General features: G+C 37.1%; 1 protein-coding gene across 4 annotated transcripts in view; it reads left to right on the plus strand.

Moving 5' to 3' along the window:
• The first annotated feature begins 4,158 nt into the window (after positions 1-4,158).
• The window catches only part of CNKSR2 (connector enhancer of kinase suppressor of Ras 2), a 301,223-nt gene continuing 283,486 nt past the window's right edge, over positions 4,159-21,895 (plus strand). For all 4 annotated transcript variants that reach the window (XM_049643574.1, XM_049643575.1, XM_049643576.1 and 1 more), the window contains exon 1: positions 4,159-4,655. In XM_049643574.1, the coding sequence (XP_049499531.1) occupies positions 4,592-4,655 (64 nt within the window). In that variant the 5' untranslated portion in view covers positions 4,159-4,591. The remainder of the gene's footprint in view (positions 4,656-21,895) is intronic.

The following is a 21,895-nucleotide window of genomic DNA, read 5'->3' on the forward strand; positions in this document are numbered from 1 at the left end:
AAATAACTTGTATTTTGTTTTATCACTACCAGTCTTAGTAAAGTGCTTAGCTAATTTTTCTGATCAGGGTATACAACTTGTGCCAGCATAGAACACCTGCTTTTGAAATTATAGTAAAGGTCTTGGCAAAACTAAATGGAAAAAAAGGGCTCGTATCCTTTCCTGTATTTTAGGACATGGACTACCCTCATAGCTGCTCTGTGTTGTGACTTCTCACTCATCATTCAAAAATGAAAGATATAAGAGAAAAAAAATTATGATAAAATATTACTTATTAAAAAAGAAGTCTAAAAATTAGACAGCTGTAGCAAAAACACAATGTAAACAAACGGGAAAAATCACCAGAAAAGTCTCTACAAGACATTTTCTCTAAATGTTAAATAACTAAAAACATTAAAATATGTCCTGCATGGCAAGTCTGAGGTCTAATGCAGAGCTAGCTTCTTAATAAAAGAAATAGGAAACGATTATTAAGGCCATTATAAGATAACCTAGGTTGGAATGTGTGGAGGTTAGAGATATTCAGCTTGCAGTTCCAGAAGAAGCATTCACATTATTTACTTCTGTCTACAGCCGCAAAGAGACAAAGGCTTGAAGGTCCTTCCAGTGGAAGACTTCCTCCCTATCTGACCCAAACCCTAAGAGTCACATCCATTAAGCACTTAGATTCCAGTCTGAGAACCTTTGTAAATTTCACATCTGAAGTACTTAGACTTATTATATATACTATAAAATCTTAACTGAAAATATTTTGGTCAAGAGATTTTAATTTTTTATTGACATCTAGAAGGAGAAGAATAAAAAGGCAAAACTAGAACAGCTGGATGAAAAGATTATTTTAAATGATTTGTTTTGATATGGTTGCAAACATCACACAAGTTTTATGTCTCCAATTAATTTAACTTAGTATATTTACCCTCTGCCTGCTTCCAAAAAGAATCCAAGTTTGTTTCCAAAGAATCAGTTTGGCTTTTATATCTACATTGTTGAAGTGTATGTGGTATCATATAATTTGGACCATTATGTTTTGATGTGTATTTTATGACAACATAGCTTTTCCCCTAATCTTTGGGATTATGTTGTGCATTAAGAGAAGGCAAAGTTAGGCTGCCAAAGTTTGTACATAATCACATTGTATTATACTTACAAACATGGGGCCAGGTATCAACATTTTAAATAATAGGCAAAAGAATATAAAACCTAGTTTATTTGAAAAGCTGTAGAAAGAAAAGTGAAGGAAAGATTTAGCTGAGTCATTCGGAGTTAGGAATAAAAGAGTGAAAGCAGTGATGACTTAATCCGTTTTCTTCTCCAAATTAAGGATATTTGAGTGAAAAGCCAGTTATGCTCTGAACTAATTCAATGAAATAATTAATGCCTATTATATTGTCAAAATCAAAGGCAATTCTTTTGATTTTTTGTATGTTTTGTAGAAGTCTTGAGGAGGAGAACTTAGAACATGTAAGGCCTTGGTGAACTCTGTAAGATAGTGTAACTCCATACCAACATTTTTGCTCATTCTTAGTTCTTAGAATTATTTTAGTTATTTCAGGTAATTAGACTAAATAAATTCCTTCCTGTAACATAAATAGGAGAATATGTACAACTTAATTCTGATGTAGGGTCTTCCTTAAAATCCTCTCTTCCTGGAATCTTCTTCGGCACCAATCTTTTCATGAAATACGTATTTTTTAAATTTTACTGCATCCTGGTCTTTGGCATTTGTTTTGATTGATATTTCATTCATTATGCAAACAATATCTCACTCTAAACTTCTTTGCAATATATAGGCTGGTTGCTTGTTAAGCATACCCAATCAGAATATGCAGTTTGGAGTTTCAGTCAAATTTGGTCACTTCCTACATTCTCACAGTTGCTGGTCAGGAACACTTATGGTGACTGACAGACTCCTTTGTAGTTAACTTTCTGATGAGACATATTCAGTTAACATTCAATGGACCTTCTCCTTCCAAAGTACTGTTCCGTCTTATGATACTGACATAAATGTTCTTACTAGTTTTAAAAGCTCCTACTCTGGGGCTTCTGGGTGACTCAGTTAAGTGTCTGATTTCAGCTCAGGTCATGATATCACAGTCTGCTGTCAGCACAGAGCCTGCTTTGGATTCCTGTCTCCCTCTCTCTCTGCCCCTCACCTGTTTGTTTTCTCTCTCTCAAAAATAAATAAACATTTAAAAAAAATTTTTAAAGTTCATATTCTGGAATCACCTTAACTTGGTATTACAATCATGTACCATGACCTCAAACAAATTACTTACCCTCTTTAAGCCTTATTCATTAATTTTTTTCAACATGTATTGAACAATGTGTAATAAGCTCTGGGAATAGGAAGTGAATGTGATAGCCAAGATTTTCTCATCTGTAAAATGTGACTAATAACAGAGCTGTTTTGAGGATAAAATGTATGTAACATACTTAGCACACTGCTCAATAAAATGTTCATTGTTATTATTAGCAGTATTACTTTAATGAAATTACTTTTAACGTCTCCCTATGACTGTAACCTCTGATTCATGATGGATTTGCATCCATTCCACTTCTGAACATAAAGCTACTCCATAAATTACTGATGCTAAAAATGATCTTTTCTAGAAAATACTGATGCAATGTTGAAACTCAGTTGGAACATAAGCACTCCAAAATATCTTGCACACCTGATTAGCTAAAAAAGAATTGTAAATCACAGCTATTATCTGGATTGTGAATGGAAGGTGCTATATCTCTGAACCTAGACTTGTCTAGATAATCTTCTAAATTTCTTCCCATATACTTTTAAGTTTGGATTATTAGAAAAATAAACAAGTGTACAGACAGGCCATCTTAAGTTTTACTTGGTTTATATCATTAGCCTGAAAACATCAAAATATTTTAACTACTGTGGTTTGAGTTCTTTTTGTGTATGTATGCGTGCAGGGATGGCAACTTAAGTTAGTTGAGAAAAGTGGCAGTTCTGCAGCTCATGCAATAGAACTAGAGAAAATGGGTTACTGCAGGAACTGGCAAAAACAAATGACATTATTGAAATGGTTACATAAATAAAATGAGTTTCTCTTTTACTCAATGGGGCTATTTAAGAATGACAAAGAGAAAACATCTATAATGGTGGTAGAGAGTGTGCATCTATACTTTCTAGGATTATTTGTCATTTACAGTGAAGTCTCATTAGACAAACTGTCTTTTACTAAGGGTTCACAGTAGCCTCCAAACATTTCTGAAGAACATGAGTTTCGAAGAATCATGTTTACAATTTGTTACTCATTTAAATACCAGTGTCACCCTTTGGTTCTTACATAAGATTATCTGAAAACAAAAGGACATCCTCTAAAATAGGTACTGAGCACTCTCGGCTTTGAAGGAGTTGGCCAAAAACCCAACACAGCGCCCTTCAAAAGGCACGTGGGGCCGAACCTGTCTCCGTATCACCACGACCAGCAGTTGCAGGTTCCAGGCTCCACGCCTGACTTCCCAGGCCCAGGGCACCACCAGGGGCGGTCCGACAGCACTGGCCATCCTGCCTCGTCATCGCTGCGTTTCTGGCTGGCGGAGCCGGTCACCGTCCACAGCATTCCCCGCCTAGGTCTCCGCAGGCGTGCGCGAGGCTCGGGAATCACCTCGGAAGCCCACTCAGCAGTGAGGAGGGCGAGAGCGAGGAAAGCCCGGGCTGTCGTTGTAACCCCCGCGCTTTGGCGGTGTCCCCCACCCCTCGGCAGCGCGGCCACAGGTACCTCCTCAGCCGCCTCAGCCTTCAGCGTTCAACTGGTGGGCGGCCCGTCCCGCAGCCGCCACGTCCGCTCAGAATCCCCTCCGAGCCGCCAGCACCTGACTGACTGACCCAGGGCTGGGACTCGCGCGGACACCGCTGCGCACGCGCTCCTAGCGCGCCTCTGTCCCGGGGCGGCTCGCGGGGCGGGAACACGAAGCTGCTAGCCGCCCGCACCTGCCTGACTGACAGACCCCGGGCTCGGGCCTCGTGCTGGAGCGCGCACGCGCACACGCCTCGCGCGCCTGCCGTCGGCCCCGGGGGCGGGACCGCGCGGCAGCGAGCAGGCGGGGGGCTCGTGGTGCGCGCGCCCCGCACCCGAGGGCTGCGGAGAGATATTTTGGGTGGCAGGAGGCCCCTCGTCATTTCCGCCGGGCAGCTTGTGGTGCTCGGGGCTTCACTCCCGCGCGCGAGGCGAGCGAGCAAGTTGGTTGCGGGCGTGCGGCGGCGGCGGCTCCTTTCCTCACCGTCTCGACCCTCGGCGGTGCAAGGCATGAACTGAAGCCCAGGAAGGACGGAGACCCGAGCGGAGTCGGGGAGCAATAGCAGCAGTCGTCTCTGCGGGGACCAAGCAGAGAGTCTGCACTGAGCCGCGACCCCGGCGCGTTTCTCTCCCCGTCGCCGTTCCCACCGCGCTGTCGGCCGTTTGTTAAGAGACACTGAAGCCGCGAGACCCAACATACAAAAGCCGTCTTCTCGCCACCCGCCCAGCGAGGCAACGGCCAGCAAAGGACCCCACCTGAGGGCGGCTCGGGCTGCCGAGTTCGTTTTGTGTCTGATCTCCGCGCCCCGCGCGGTAGCGACCCCGTGCTCATGGCTCTGATCATGGAACCCGTGAGCAAATGGTCTCCGAGTCAAGTAGTGGACTGGATGAAAGGTAATGCCCGCTGTGCGGAGGGCGAGGCGATTCTAGGGCCGGTGGTCCCGGAGCGCCAGAGGGATGGGGCGCAGATCAGGGCCGAGCACGCCATCGGGGCTTCCACTGGCTGATTTGTGGTGCGCCGAGGCGACGGCGGGGTCCTCCAGGGCAGGGGGGGGCTCGGGATCTCGATCTCCTATTGTCTTCAGTGGTGGCTCCCCAGCCACAGAGGGGCGCGGAGAGCGCCGGGGTTGCCGGCGCTACCCGATAGGAGGTTAGAAGGCGGGCCGCGGAATCCCGGTGCATCTCGCCCGCTTCCCGCTGCCCACGTCGCCCATAGGCTGGGAGGACGTGGCCACCCTTGTCTCTTCCCCTCAGGGAGGAGCCCCCAGGGACCAGCTCCTGTGTTCATTCCTTCCCGGGCCCCTTTGTTCCCGGGAAACCTAACGCCCCCTCAGCGGCTGCCCCTGCCAGGTGCCTTTTCCAGCGCCAACTCTTCCTACAACTTTTAAGCCCATATAATGGGGTCAGGACGCGGCTGCCTGGGTTTGGATCCCGGTAGCTTCCCCAGATTGAGCCGAGGATGCTGGGCGGATGCGCTACTTTGGGGGAGAGGAAAACGTGCTTTCCCCTGGGACAGCATCCGCGGTGGTGTCTGTTGGCTCCCTCCTGCGCAAACCCCTGCCCACCCCCGCAAACCCTAGCGTCCTTTGCAGCCGCCTCTTCTTCTGACCCGTTGAGGCTTTGGACCTCATGGCTTTTTTATTGGGGCCTCGACGCCAGGTGTAAAGTGATACGCATTCAAGTGCCCCCCCATTTCTTCCATCTTGAAGGCTCACCCCTTTTTTTCCCTGGCAATTTCTAATAACCGGTTGTAGACACTCGCCCTCCTAGTCGCAAACGTGGGCTTTTTCTTTAGTCCCTGGGCTTTCCTGCCTCACTATCTCCCTCTGTTGTCGGAGTTAAGGGGCTTGTAGAGGATTGCCCCCTCCCCATGAGCACTTCCTCCCCTCATCACCCAGATTCCTAAATTTTGGGGAATTCTGACGGGGATGGATGGGTTGAAATAAAAGACTCTTGACCACACTTGGGAGATGTTAGAGCTTTGCTCGTGGTTATTCCTAGGCGCAAACTCTAGTCAAGGACCAAGGGATTACTATTTGTAAAAATGCACGTTGCAAAGATGAGGGAGCCCCTTCTGAGGGCTTGCTTAGCCGACTGACTTTCTAAGCTCCGGGTACTTTAGAACGAAAGGTAGGGTCATTGGAAGTGATTAAGAACGACAGAGAGAAAGTCAATTTTTTTCCCCCTTTTACGAACCTTTTCAGCCTCTTGCTTATTCTTAAGGATTTTCCTTTTTACATTTGTTTTCTTTTTATTCCCTTGCTTGCCCCTTTATTCCTCATTTAGTTTTTTCTTTTCTAATATGTGAAAGTGCTTCGTAACTGCAAAGCACAGTACACTTGAGAGTCTATTGAATTAAGTGGAATTAATTATCGACTGCCCCCCTGTGTGCGGTGCATTGTGCTAGGGTGCCATGGGTGCCGTGACTAAGACAAAGTCCTGCAGTGGCTCATCTTTTCTGTTTCTTCTTTTCATATTTGCTATTGAAATTCTGCTTTCCTAGATTTCCACCAACCCCCACCCCCTTTGGATTGTCAGAGACAAACATCTGCCTTCTCTGTTTTTCAGTCATGGGATAAACAGCCAGGCTAGGCGCAAGAAGCAAGAATGCTTAATTAAAACCTTTTTTTCAATTTGCCTAAAAGGTTACTTTAGTTGGAGTCTATACTGAAATACTCAACAAAAAGCTATCTTGGCTCCGTGGGAGTCTGATTACCTTCAGAGACTACCTCTCACAAATTCCCATGATGCTTGTAGTGAGTGATGCATACTCCATCTTCTTTGCCTCCACTCTCCCAGTATAATCTTGCAGTTCTTCTTTATCTACAGTTTAGGTCCACTGAAACAAGTAGAACATGTGATATACATATTCTGACACGAGTTTAGTTTTCCAGAACACTACTCCTTTAAAGATCTCTCCAGCCCTTTAAAAATGTCTCCAGTCTAAAATGAGCATCTTTGAAGTTGGGCTAACATTGTTAGCTGTGATTTTAAATGATTGTCATATGTAAGTTGAATAACTTGTTTTCATACCTGTTGGTGATGCATTTTAGAGCTATTTGAAAAGATCAAGCAAGTAGCCAAGATATAATTTGTGTATTTTTGAACACATTAGACTGGAAGAAAAAAACCAGTGTCATTATCTGTATATTTCAAGTCCCAAACTGCTTACTGCTGAAATTTCTATAATATTCATATAAATTTGATGTAAGATATTATCATAAAATAAGATTTTGAAGAATAGTTGGATGAAATGAACATTTCCTCAAGTTGTAATTACACTGTTACCTTAATTTTTTCTCCCTACCCTTTTCCTCAAATAAGCTTTATAAAACACATTAAAAATATTTTCCCCCTTTTCTCAGGTGCAGTAATGTTTAAAACTCAACTAATTTAGGCTGTAGCTTTGGAATGACTAAACTTCATTTGGTGTTGTATAAGATATTGTGTTACAAAAACAGTAACAAAGAATGAATAGGACTTTTAAACAACTGCAACATTGTAGGAGTTCTTCAAAGCATGTTCCTAATGTGACAGTTTCATCATCCTTAACATTTAAAATATATGGCATGTGCTCTCAGCTAGTCACAATCATAAATAGTTTTTTTTTTTTTAGTAAGGTACATGGTTTATGCTCTTTCTAGGGTATTTTTCTCTTTACTAAACAGAAAAGGAGCCATTGAGCATATAAAAATAGCATGGCCATATATTCATGCTTCTAGACAATTTATACAAATGGTATAGAAACTCAGCAGAGAGGGAAATGAAGGGGAAAAATGGGCTAATGAGATTATTAAGCTTTGGTAGCATATTTTCAAGATTATTCATGAAGGACCATTTCTACATTGCAATTCATTTTGATATTTTTTATTAAAATATATTTGAGGGAGACAAATATTAAATTTATATATTATGATTAAAGATATAAGGAAACACTTGCATTATTTTTTGCTCACCCCCAACTCCACTATTTGTAAAATCCAATACTCACTGAATTTTCTCCTGATAATAAAAATTTGATGTGGCACACTGTCAATGTTAGTTACTGTAAATATATGAACTCCTCATAAGTCAGTAAAATAAGCAGTTATATTCCAGAAATCTTGATAGTACTTCAGGGAATTTGGAAATAAATAGCCTCAAAATTAATTTTGAAAATTAATTTTAGGGGTGCCTAGGTGGCTCAGGCGGTTAAGCATCCGACTTCAGCTTGGGTCATGATCTCACAGTCCGTGAGTTTGAGCCCTGCGTCAGGCTCTGTGCTGACAGCTCAGAGCCTGGAGCCGGCTTTGGATTCTGTGTCTCTCTCTCTCTGCCCCTCCCCTACTCATGCTCTATCTCTCTCTGTCTCTCAAAAATGAATAAATGTTAAAAAAAATTTTTAATTCATTTTATAAAAGTATTTTTTGAGAAAATCAAATGTTCATCATTTAGCATTTGAAACAGCCCTTTTTTGTCAATAGGAAATTGCATTCGATCCTCTTATAGTTTTGACAAAATTGTGAAATGTAAGCTTTTTTAGAGTAAAGGCAAAACGTTTATTGGAAGAAGGTATAGGTTAAAAAGTAGGCCAATAATGGTTTCTAATTTTTGCTCAGTGTTTTACTCTAAAATACATCATATCTCAGTTCTTATCTGTTCACTTGCAGGACCTGTAGAAATACTTCATAATCTGTAGTTGTTTGATTTACTTTTTTGCCAACTGAAATATAGCAAAAATGTCTGAACACTTCAGGCCCCTATTATTAATTTCATTATTAATTTTCCTTGTCTATGTCACACCCAATAATTCAATTTTCTTCTTCTCACACTTTTTCCAACTTTGAAACTCCTTCAGAATATCCATATGACTAAGATATTTTCTGTGACCAGCTCCCTTCATGGCATTTTTTTTCCAGTGCTCTTTAATCCCTTTTCTGATCAAACAAAATGCATTATTGTTTTTAGAGTCAATCAACAGGCCCTGCTTTGCTGGTCTCCTCTTACGGTCTCTGTGACTTAACTCTTTCTACTCTTGTAATATGATTCCTAAAATTTTAAATTTTAAGATAGCTTTCTGCAAACCATCCCACAGTTAACTGCTCTGCTCTTTCCTGTTTACTATAAACCATTTTCTTTAAAAACCATTCCCTAACTTCTACTTTCTGTCCTGATGACTCAGCCATCTTGAGGATAGAAAATGAAACACATTATTTTAGGTATAACAAACAAAGATAAAACCAACACTTTGCATACAACCCTACAAAAGAGGAAAATGCAGTGATGAAGTAAGGCCTATTTATTATTATTAAAGTTAAATGCTACAAGGAGAATGTATCTGATAAAGAAATTTTGACAGGCAAAATGCTCTCGAGTAGTTCCCCCACCATAGGACCTAGAGCTGAGGTTGAAATTTATTTTAATTAGATAAAGAAAAATGTCAAATTTTTGAGTTAAACTGTATTGAGAGAGAGGAAAAAAATTTCTGGCAGGAACTTGAGAAGTTCATACTGTGCATACAGTGCATATGTAAGAAGAAAATATGTTAAATGATCAAACTGGTCGTATCACTTTTGAAAAATTAGGTTTTTTTTTTCTCAATTGCAGGATGACTACATAGTCAACAACAATCACCTGCTTTGGATTTGACATTTTTTGAAACTGAATACTTGTCATTTCACACAAAGAAGAAACTTACCTTTTCTGTACATAGAGTTTAGTTCACAGGGAACATCATTTTATTTATACTATCTTTAACATTTGTTCTTTAAGGTAACATTCATGATTTAGTGCAGATTAGGAAAAAAAAGAGTATATTTATGTAGGTATATTCTGCTGCTTAGAGATTATTTACTCAGTACGTCTGCATGGAAGGGGCTTTAATGGATTGTTTTAAATAAATTATTCTCTGCTTTGGTGAAATTAGTCTCTTGTAAGGGAAGGCAGTGACATTGACAAGCCTAAGCCAAGACAGAGACCGGTGCCAACTAGAACATTTGCTAAATTTAAAAAACATTTGCATTATGTATACAAGCACCAATGGAAAGACAAGATGATGCTTTTAGTAAGTCGGAGGAATCCATGGGGAAGGTGGGGTTTTAACAACCTTTTACACAATTTATTTAACTAATTTATATTCTTAGATGGATTTAGTCCATATGCAGAGGCACAGCAGGAGACTCTAGAGTTGAAATGAGGTTATTAACCAGAAGGGTTATGTCTAAGTTTGTCTGCTTGAAGGAGAGAGGTGGGCAGTAGAGGGAAAGTGAGGGTGGAGCCATGAGTAGGTGGCACAAAAGTACAAGAACAAATCTGCATTTTACAAAGACAATAAAACTCTCATCATGTCCTGAGTTTAAATAAATACCACATTATAAAACTTTGGCTGCCAAAAATAAGCCCACAAAGAGTGTGTATTGAATTAGTACAGCTGTTTCAAATCTGTTTCTTAGGAATAATTTGGAAATAATGTTTAAGTGAGTTATTTTGAAAATTAATTACATCATTAACATGTTGTTGGATATTTAGAATTTTACTCATCCAAATTCTGATATGAAAAATGAATATAGACTTAAATATTGCTGTTGTTCTTAAAGCAATGATAAATTTTCATTTTCATGTATAACAGAGTGATCTCAGATTAGGACTTAAATTTGTTCTTAATAACTTTTAGATTTCTATGTGACTTCACTACAGCACCTCAAAACATAAGGTTTATTGTGAAAGATGAAGGATTAGCTTTTATGAAGAGTGCTAGAAGAATAGATCATCTGTAGTAATTTAAGAAAGGGAAGTGAGAGTAAGTAATTTGAAAAAAAATACAGTCTAAAGATTTTTATTTTTTTTATTTTTGTAAATGTTACCCCCTTTTAAAATATTTTATTTACTTTTGAGAGAGAGAGGGAGGGAGAGAGAGACACACAAGTCGGCGAAGGGCCAAGACAGAGAGAGAGAGAGAGAGAGGGATGGAGAGAGAGGCAGGGAGACAGAGGATCTAAGGCAAGCTCTGTGCTGACAGCAAAGAGCCTAACGTGGGGTTCAAATTCACGAACTGTGAGATCATGATGTGAGCTGAAGTCGGACGCTCAACAGACTGAGCCACCCAGGCACCCCAAAAGCTTTTTATTTTTTAAGACTTTGCCATAGTTTAGTGTCCGCTAAAGAAAAGCAAATAGTCTTCACTACAGGATCTTTGTGTTGAAGAACACTCATTGAGTGAATTCAGTTTTCATGCATATCATAGCTTTCTGTTCCCCAAAATGGAACATTTCTGTTGTTGTGGGAACTAAATGATCAAAAGAAGACAAAGAGTTGATTTTTGCTAAGTATTTTAAAACATTGTTTTTGTATTAAAACAAACATAGATATTATATTCATGGTGTAGGGGGTGCCTGGGTAGCTCAATTGGTTGAGCATCTGACTTCTGCTCAGGTCATGATCTAACGGTTGATGAGGTCGAGCCCCGTGTTGGGCTCTGTGCTGACAGCTCAGAGCCTGGAGCCTGCTTCAGATTCTGTCTCCCTCTTTCTCTGCCTCTCCCCCACTTATGCTCTGTCTCTCTCTGTCTCAAAAATAAATAAACATTAAAAAATTTTTAAAAAATATATTCATGGTGTAGAAAGCAAAGTTGGCATGATTTTAAAGATGAGACCAGAGGCTTTACAGGAATTTAAGCTTGCAGCAAGCTGTTTCAAACCACATTTCCCAGACCTTCCAGGGTTATGAGTATACTTCATTCAGCAATTATGGATACATCAGTGGAAAAGTTTGAGAAGTGCTGGTTTGGGTTTAAGAAAGGTAAAATTAATGTCCTTACTCTTTTTCTTCTATTGCAAGGTACCAAACTCAGTCAAGGTCATGATAATTATAGCATCTTACTTTTTTGTTTGTTTATTTGTGTGTGTGTGTGTGTGTGTGTGTGTGTGTGTGTGTGTGTGTGTGTTTGATCCATAAACCTGTAGTCAGAATAAACTTCTTGGGAATGTTTTCATCTTATCCAATCCTCTCACTTCTCACCCCATCAGCTTAAATATTTTAATGGCTTCTCGCTGTTTTTAGGATAAAGATCAGAGTCCTTAATATGGCATGTAAGACCATTGAAGGTTGGCTATTGCCTTTGAAGTAAGCCTTATTCCTGGTACTAGTTATACTGGCTTTCAATTTTGTTTGCCTACCACTGAGACTTTGCACTTAATACAGTTTCTCTTGCCTCTTTTCTTCATCCATTTAAATCCTACTCATCCATCAGATACATCTCAAGCCTCCCCTACTACACCACAGAAAAGCTTTCTCCATTGCCACAGTCACATCAAATCCTCAATTGTGTGCTCTCCTGGTACCATTTGTATCTTTGTCCCATATGCCAGTTTTATTTTTACATTAATTTCTATGGTTATTTGTTGAGGGCAGGGACATCATCTTATTTGCATAACAATTCATAAGAAAGTATCTGGTGAAAAGCAGGCACTCAGGAAATGTTTGTTGAGTGAAGAAATACATACGTATTCACAAATTACTGGTCTGTCAGCAAATCTGCTCTCCTAAATGACAATGCATGTAAAGTCCCTTATAATAAGTACTCTAATGAGTACTTCAGTGCCAAGTTGTATACTGTGTTCCAGAATAGAGTGGAAGGGTTGCTTTAATTCATAGTTGTATCACTCTAGCCAATTCATAGTTTAGATTCATTATGGCCTAAATCATAGTTTAGATTCATTTTGTTAAGAAATGTTAATAATTTCAATGAATCTACGACACTTCTGTTTTTAAGCTGTAAATATTATTTGCTGATGTCACTTAATTGGCCAACACAATAGGCAAACGTTGCTTAAAAAATTAAAACATACCCCTTAAGAATTTAAATTTATTTTTTATGCAGATTTTCTAACTGTTTCTTCATTTTGGTGTTTTTAAAAGAACTCTATGCATTTCGGAATGCATGGTAGAGTGAAATTGATAAATGCTTTAAGTTTCTCTTATGAGAAGAAAAAATTCATGTAACAAATTAAAATGTATTTTTCTCTTGTGAGAAGAAAATGTCTTTTATTTGTTAATTTGGAGGATAAAAATGGAAAAATTGCTTTTAATTTAATAAGAACCATTATGTTTATTATATTTAATGTTGAATTTATATTATTTATTAATAGGAATAAAACTCAGATATTTAAAAATGCATCTTAAATCAGAATTTTTTATATAATTTTCCTTCCCTCCTGATTTTGGTAGATGAATTTTAACTTTTTAAAGTAAATACAAATTTTGGCTAATTTTTGAAGGTCACTTGTTAAGAACCTATGTAGAGTTATCGTGAAGCGTAACTTTTTGAATATATGTGCCTCATTTGGATTTTTTTGTTAATTACATCTTACTGGATAATCAAATAGAAAGTAATAGGAGATTCTTCTAATAAAGCAAGCCCTTACCTACAAATTTACAATGGTTACTGTATAAATCAGAGTAAATGAAAAAATTCTTAAACTTTTTTAAATGTTTATTTTTGAGAAACAGAAAGAGAGAAAAGGAGAGAGCATGAGTGGGGGAGGGACAGAGAGACAGGGAGACAGAGGATCCTAAGTGGGTTCTGTGATGACAGCAGAAAGCCCAATGTGGGACTGGAACTCACTAATCATGAGATCATGACCTGAGCCAAAGTTGGACGCTTAACCAACTGAGCCACCCAGCCACTCCAGAATAAGTGAAAATTTTAAGACTTTAACATAGCTTTTTGTATATCTGTTAACTCTTAAGAAACACCACCTTCAGACTTAACCTTTCTAGTTAGCAGTATAAAACAATGTTTTGCAATTGTGCCCTGATTTAAATTGCAAGTAATGTACAATACACTAAATACAAATAAATTGCAAATACAAATTACAATATGATAGAATTTTTTAAACTTTAAAGATGTATTTAATTTCTGATTGGTTTTAATTTACATTACAGTCATTAATTTTTTTATTTAAAAAAATTTTTTTAACCTTTATTATTTTTGAGAGACAGAGAAAGACAAAGTGTGAGTGGGGGAGGGGCCAAGAGAGAAGGAGACACAGAATCCGAAGCAGGTTCCAGGCTCTGAGATCATGACCTGAGACAAAGTCGGACACTCAGTCGACTGAGCCACTCAGGCACCCCCAGTAATTAATTTCTAATAAAAGTTTTCATTAATCTTACTCTTGCAATTTCAGGAAAGAAAGGGTAGTGGGTATTTGCATAAATTTATTGAATTTTAAAATTTACTGAGTACGATAACTGCTATTTTAGTTTTCTGTGTTCATCTACTGAATACTTTGTCACAACATAAAATTGTTTTAAAAACTATTAAATAAGCCTAATTCAAAATGGCATTAAGGTATTATAGTTTGCCAAGATGAAAAGATTGTTATATCCACTACTTTTTATCCAGCGGAAACAAAAATACTTCTTTGAAAAGATATATGTGCCCCAATGTTTTTTGCAGCATTATTTACAATAGCTAAGGTATGGAAACAACCTAAGTGTCCATCAATAGGTGAATGGATAAAGAAGAAGTGATACACACACACACACATACACAAACACACAGATGAATATTACTCAGCCTTAAAAAAGAATGAGATCTTGTCATTTATGATAACATGAATGGACCCAGAGGGTATTATGCTAAGTGGAATAAATCAGAGAAAGACAAATATTATATGAATTCACTTATATATGGAATCTAGAAAACAAAAGAACTGACAAAAAACACAAACAGACTCATAAATACAGAGAACAAACTAGTAATTGTTGGAGGGAAGAGTTGGGGGATGAGTAAAACAGGTGAAGGGGATTAAGAGGTACAAACTTTCAGTTATAAAATAAGTAAGTCATGGAGATGAAAAGTACAGCATAAAGAATAAAGTCAATAATACTGTAATAACATTGTATGGTGACACACAATGACTATACTTATAGTGGTGAACATTACATAATATACAGAATTGTTGTATAACTATGTTGTACACCTGAAATTAATATAACATGTCAATTATACTTCAATAATAAAAACTTTTAAAACACATAAAAGCATTACATAACTAATATCAAGTATAACACAATCTCTTTTATATTTACTTGACATTAATGTTCTTGGAAATTAGTTTCATTAGGTGGGTTACAAAGTCTTCTGATAAGGTGATAGATAAGAAGAAACCACATTGTTAGTTGTTTTTAAAGTGTTGCCCAATACCCTTTTTTTGTTTGTTTGGATTTTTTATTTTATGTCAGCTACATCTGCTATTTTTAAAATGGGCTTGCAACATGTTTTCTCAAATAATATCTACAACAAATCAGTTGAAGACTGGCTTTGATCCTGGATTTTACTTTTTTCAACTTGTTTACCAAAAATTATGAAAATCTATTTTCTAGCAAGTCATTAGATTTATAATGTGATTTATTTTTTAAGTTAAAGAGAGAATCTTTTAGTGTTTATTTATTTTATTTTTGAGAGAGAGAGAGAGAGAGAGAGAGAGAGAGAGAGAGAAAGAGAATCTGAAGCAGGCTCCAGCTGACAGCTCAGAGCCCGACACAGAACTCGAAACCATGAACTGTGAGATCATGATCTGTGCCAAAGCTGAATGCTTAACTGACAGAACCACCCAGGTGCTCCTATAATGTGATTTATTAATAAAAACCTTTAAAATACTGATCTTAAATAATTACACTGAATGATTAATTTCAACATTAGCTGAATTCTTATTATAATTTTAGTATATACTATATATACTATAAATTTAGTATGTTATATATATATACATATATATATGAGTTTATTTCATGTACTTTTTTTTGCTTTCAACCATATACATTGTTTTCAAAATGTTTGATAGTCCTGGGATGTTGTGATTTTTTTTCCCTTGGCTGAACAGAAAATTCATATTTTAATTTCATGTAATTCATTTATATATTAACTCTCAAAGCAAACCACTGAGCTGTTAAAAACATATAAAAGAGAAAGTGTTATAGAGTTTTTGTTAATGGTGCTCAAAACAGACATGTAGTTCAGTTGCTGGTTTTCCTTCCCACTTGCCAGAACCTACGTGGATGCTGAGTTCAATGTGGTAAATATCCATTGTGCATGACAGGGCTTAGCTGCTCCTTCCCAGTTTCCCTCCATAGTAGCCTCCATGGTGAGTCTTGTGGCAGTCTCTGTTGACATCACTGTTGTATTAAATCAGTGGCAGAGGTTTTCTTATCTAAAAGACTGTTCTTTTCCTTCCAGCTGTCAGATCCAGGGTTTTCAGTTTGATGTTGAATTGTCACACACAGAGAAGCTTGATCTATTAAATATTTAGGAGTAGATAATTTTTCTTTCTACTTTGTCTCTAGACATAATGCTGTAAGTATATTTATGGTAAAAATATGTTAATTCAGATCTCATCTATTTGGGATTTGTGATAATTGTAGTAGGTTCTTATTGAAATTTAGTCTTAATATGTGAAGGAAGGGTTTGCTGATCAATCCAATAATGCAAACAAGATTAGAAAAAATTTGTTTGACGCTGGGGGATACAGTGTTTTCAAGTACTGTACTTTGCCAGGAGCCATTTCCATACTAGAAATCTGCTAACTAGAAGTGAGTTGTATTTTTAATTAGAATTTCTGCATATTTGGAGTCATGATTTTTAATTTTTTCAGAATATTTTTGTAAACATTCTGTGATACAGCTTGTTTCTTCCTCTCATTCTCCAAAGTTAGGAAGATTTCATGTCTATTTTTAGTAGTAGTCCTTAAAACAAAGAACCATTATTGACACCTTTTTACAGGTAAGGTACAGAGAAGTTAAGGAGCTCAACAGGGATTGTACAACCATTCAGTGATGGAATGAGGTTGGACATCAATTTTTTTCCCCTGTTGGATTGGATTTACACTTTAATAGCTCAAGGACACAATTCAGGTTTGTACATGATTATCTTCAGACTTGACTTTTATTTTTTTTAAGTTTTTGTTTAAATTCCAGTTCATTGGGGTGCCTGGGTAGCTTAGTTGGGTAAGCATCTGACTCTTGATTTCAGTTCAGGTCATGATCTTGTGCTTCATGAGACTGAGCCCCACATGGGGCTCTGCACTGACAACATGAAGCCTCCTTGGGTTCTCTCTCTCTCTCTCTCTCTGTCCCTCCCCTGCTCTCATGCTCTCTAAAATAAATAAATAAATAAATAAATAAATAAATAAATAAATAAATACATGCATATATACATACATAAATACATAAATAATAAATAAATAAAATTCCAGTTAAAATGCAGTATAATATTAGTTTCAGGTGTACAATATAGTGATTGAACACTTCCATACCAGCCTTGATTTCTAAAAAATTTCCTAAATTTTCCACCCTGTAAAAATTGGTACCATATAGTATACAGTAAAGAGCACTTTGGAATCAGATGCCTGGGTTAGATATATCCAGACTCTATTACTTCCTGGCTGTGTGATTTTTGAGGGAGAATTTAATTGCCAGATTCTCTCATTTTTGTAAAATAGGGGTGATAATATTACCTACCTTGTAAGGTTTGTGGTATACTTAAAATAATGCCTGGTACATAGTAAGTTCATGATAAATGTCAGCTTTTTTTTTTTTTTTTTGCATTCTGTTGGTAGTCTTCAGAGGCACAACTAATAATAGATAGTATTTATTCAGTACTTACTACATACCATTTACTGTGCTAGATGCTTTCTCTGCATTATTTTATCCCTATTCTAGCCCTGAAAGGTTGGAATTATCCCCGTTTTACAAATGAAGACACTTTAGCTTAGAAACATTGAATGACTTGTTCTATATACTCAATTACTTAGTGTGCACGTGTTCAATAAATATTTTAAAGAATGAATAAATAATAAGTGGAAGAAACAGAATTTGAATTTGAATAGGTTTCTAACTGGTTCCAAAACATATGTTTCCACCTTGGCTTTCTACCAGAGATAGATGTGAAATGAGAGGACTCCTGGGAATACTTTCAAAGATGTGCATGTCCTCTCCATCAGACCTACCTTCTATTGTGTGTGGTAAGATAGACTATGGTTCTTGGGTCCTTTTGGCCTCTAGAGGTAGGTGGGTGTGTGTTGAGGTATTTCTGCTTCAAGTAGGACTTTAGCCAGTGACAAAGATAACACATATAATTGTAGTCTTGGTGACATTTTCCTGATTTGACATAAACCTCAGGAGTTTGATTCTCACCTCTGCTTAGTCTAGACCTAGGCAAAAGATCTACTTAAGACCACTGCTACTACCCACCCAGTGCTAGATGCTTTGTTCTATATTGCACTGTTAGGTTATAATATGTAAAGTAATTAAAATTTAAATAAAAAATTAAAGTATTGTTAATAAAAATACATGGTGCCTTATAATAGACGTTCATAACAGCTTTACATTATACCAGAAGTAATGGCTTCTGTTATATTCTTTTGTTCAGCTTTACTTAGCAGTGGTTAGCAATTGCTATCTGCATTTCATTAGTGTGTCTTTGAACAGAAGACTTTAATCACTGCATTCCTATAGCTTTGAAACCCTTACCTGCCTATCAGATAGTAGGTTTTCCCCCCAAATTGTTTTGTTTTGTTTTGTTTGGAAACTCTTTATCATCAACGAAATTGTGATATGATATGCTAGCATAGTTAATCGCAAATTAATCGTAATTGGTCAAAAGCTACTGTGAAATCAATGTAAAATATGGAGTGGTCAAGTTGAGGTAGAGATGTTTGATCAGTTGAGTACTTATAAAATGGTGGTGAAAGGTAAAATTCCATATACATTATATTTTAAAATGATACAAAGGGAAACAAAACAGATCAACATATGGGAAGGAAAAACCAAAGAGGGAAGCAAACCATGAGACTCTTAACCATAGAGAACAAATTGAGGGTTGATGGAGGGGAGATGGGTGGGGGATGGGCTAAACAGGTGATGGGCATTAAGGAGAGCACTTAATAACTGGGTGTTATATGTAAGTGATGAATCACTAAATTCTATTCCTGAAACCAATATTGCACTATATGTTAAGTAGAATTGAAATAAAATTTTGGAAAAATAAAATAAAATGATACACATCGCATGTGTGCGATGTGTGTGTGTGTGTGTATATATATATACACATACACCTATATATACACACATATACATATATATACACATATATATACATATGTATATATATATATATATTCATTCTAGCATGTATTTAGGAACATAAAGTTGGATTTGTTCAGAGCAAAAACACAAAGATAATATTTCTTATTTTTCTTTGTTTTTCTTTAATGGAATTGAGGTGAGTTTGCTTTAGACTGGAAGTATTAAAATAAGGGAAAACAACTTAAATTGTTCTTTGCTTGTGGAGAGAATAATTTAAAGTTTCTCACTATGAAAGTTACGACAGTACCCAGGACAATAAGCAAAAAAAAGAAAAAAAAAAAAAAACTCTGGTAATTACCAGCTGTTTTGAAGTTGCCTTAGTATTATTGTCCATTGGGTATGTAAAGCACCTTTTCTCTTCTAAAGTGCTCATTATCTTTTAAAATACATATGAATTAAGATTAATTTTCTTTGGGGATGTTTGAGAATTTCATTACTTTCCTTGAAATAATTATTGACATTCCATGTTAATAAGCATTCTGGCAGAGATAGACTTTTAAATATGCTAACACCATGAATGTCCATCTGCACTAATTTTAAGATGTTTCTTATTTAATGTTCAAAGGAAATAGTTTCTAAGTTGGGGATTTTCTTTCACATGAGGCTGCTTTGCCACCTTATTCTTATATTTGTCACCAATACACAAAGAAGTTAAATATATAAGAATAATAGCTATGGATCTAATAACCTTTCTCTCCTAAGTGACACACCAGTAATTAGAAAACAAAAAATTAAAGCTGGTATATATTTCTAAAAAGTAAGGACTTAAAAATATATACATCACACCCATTCACCCCTATAACACGATTATCACACCAAAATTTATTTCTTTATATCATTAAATATCTAGTGGTTCAAATTTCTAGTTTCAGCAATGTTATAAACATTTTTACAGTGTTTTTCTTAAATCAGGAAGAAAATAAAGCATACACATTGTAGTCTACCTTATTTTTTCCCTACATCAATTCTTTAGGACCCAATACCCTCTGTAGGTACCTTATGTAATGTCTCCTGAAGCAAAACTCATAAATAATATAGCCTAACTATTAGTATAATATTTAAAAATTACTGTAATGACCATATTGTGATAATAATTTGTAAAAATAAAATAGATTTCTATGTGTAGGTGCTCAATGTAACTATATTAGGAGAAATTAACTGATATATTTCCCTACTTATAATGAGCATTTCTGGATTTAAGAGAAGTAGTAAGTTCAGAAGTCATTCCATATAAATACAAGAATATGGAAGAGCAGATGACATGATAGACACTGGACTAAAAGTGATTATTAGGAGAAGTAGTACAAGCTAGGCTTGTTTGATATGTCATCCTATTAATTCCCATTGAGCATTTAAAAGTCATGTGGGAAGGAACCACAGCTTTTGGGAAGAATGGCAGACTCTGGGGTTGGGACAGAATATTTAAGGTGAGCCTGGAGCATCTTTCAGTGCCAGAAAATAAGGAAGTGCTCAAAAACACAATGAGAGCATGTCGAAGACTTGGGATCCATTCTGAAGGAGGTCTCACTGGTTAAAACTGTAACAATTTGAGCAAGAAAGTAGTATTGAATTATAAGTCCGTATATAAAATATCCATGAATCCATACTGATGTAAATAAACATCTGAATAAATAAAGAAATGAGGGAAAAGAGAAAAATCTCCCATACAGAGAATTCCTTGGACATAAGAGTGTGCTATTTCTAAACTTGTTAACAAAACCTGATTCCCAATACTCCTTTTAATTGTAGTTTCTGAGTCTTGCAAACACTATCTAGGAATGTTAAACAAGGCATGAAAATTTTTGAGCAAATAAATGTTGTAGGTTATAATAATGGATTTTAAGCTGAATATATAAATGCGAGTGTAAATACGGGTACATATTTACTTAGGGCATATATTTGCCTGGGGCAGATATACTGAAATTGAATATAGCTAAATGACCTTTTCTCACTGCTTTTCTGGAAAGAAGTCAACATTTTTCTTTTTGTCATTAAATATTACACCTTGTTTTCATTGTATTATGGGATCGTGTAGTGTGTTAGTAGCTAGGCTTGGAAATGAGGGTGGTTGTAACTTAAGGCCTCCTTTGGTCACATATCTAAGAAATTATATTTCAAAATAGAACTACTTTAAAATTTATTTTTGCGAGAGAGAGAGAGAGAGCTGAGCAGGGTAGAGACAGGGAGAGGGAGAATCCCAAGCAGGCTCCGAGCTCTCAGTGCAGAGCCTGGTGTGGGGCTCCATCCCACGAACCGTGAGATCATGACCTAAGCTGAAATCAAGAGTTGGACACTTAACCGACTGAGCCACCCAGGAACCCCCAAAACAGAACTACTTTAATACTTGCACTTTATTCCTGTATCTTTTTGATTAAGCTCTTCCATGTTTCTTAGCTTACTAGTGTGAACATTCTAAAAGGAGCAAGCTCTGGTAATAAGTAGATAAAACTGACCAGGAATTTAATGCATTAACCTGATAACTTTTCTTGCCACAATAATATCGAAATGTTATAATTATCACAGTTTCAACTTACTTGATTCTTTGTTATTAATCCACATCTGTAAAAGCGTGAAATTCTGCTGATGTTGATGTGAATGTATTAGAATTGTCTTCCTGGATTGCTACTGAATGTCTTCTTCTTGTTCCGACTTTATGCTCTATGATTACGAGCCAAGATAAACCTTAATGTGTTCTCTGTGAAATGCTTCTGCTTTTTGTACAAAGTGGTGTTTCTTAAGCTCCATGCACAGGAATGAAGAGGAGTTTGCTTTGTTTGTCTGCTTTGTTTTAGTAAGGTAAGAATGCTTTGCGTGAAAAAAAAAAAATCTTAAAAAAACCAGCCTGTGTAGTTTATACACTAAGTATCAAGGGTTTGAAGCTATCTTTTTTTTTCCAATATATGAAGTTTATTGTCAAATTGGTTTCCATACAACACTCAGTGCTCATCCCAAAAGGTGCCCTCCTCAATACCCATCACCCACCCCCCCCCCCCCCCCCCCCCCCCCCCAAC

This window comes from Panthera uncia, chromosome X (genome assembly GCF_023721935.1).
Source record: "Panthera uncia isolate 11264 chromosome X, Puncia_PCG_1.0, whole genome shotgun sequence".
Lineage (NCBI taxonomy): Eukaryota > Metazoa > Chordata > Mammalia > Carnivora > Felidae > Panthera > Panthera uncia.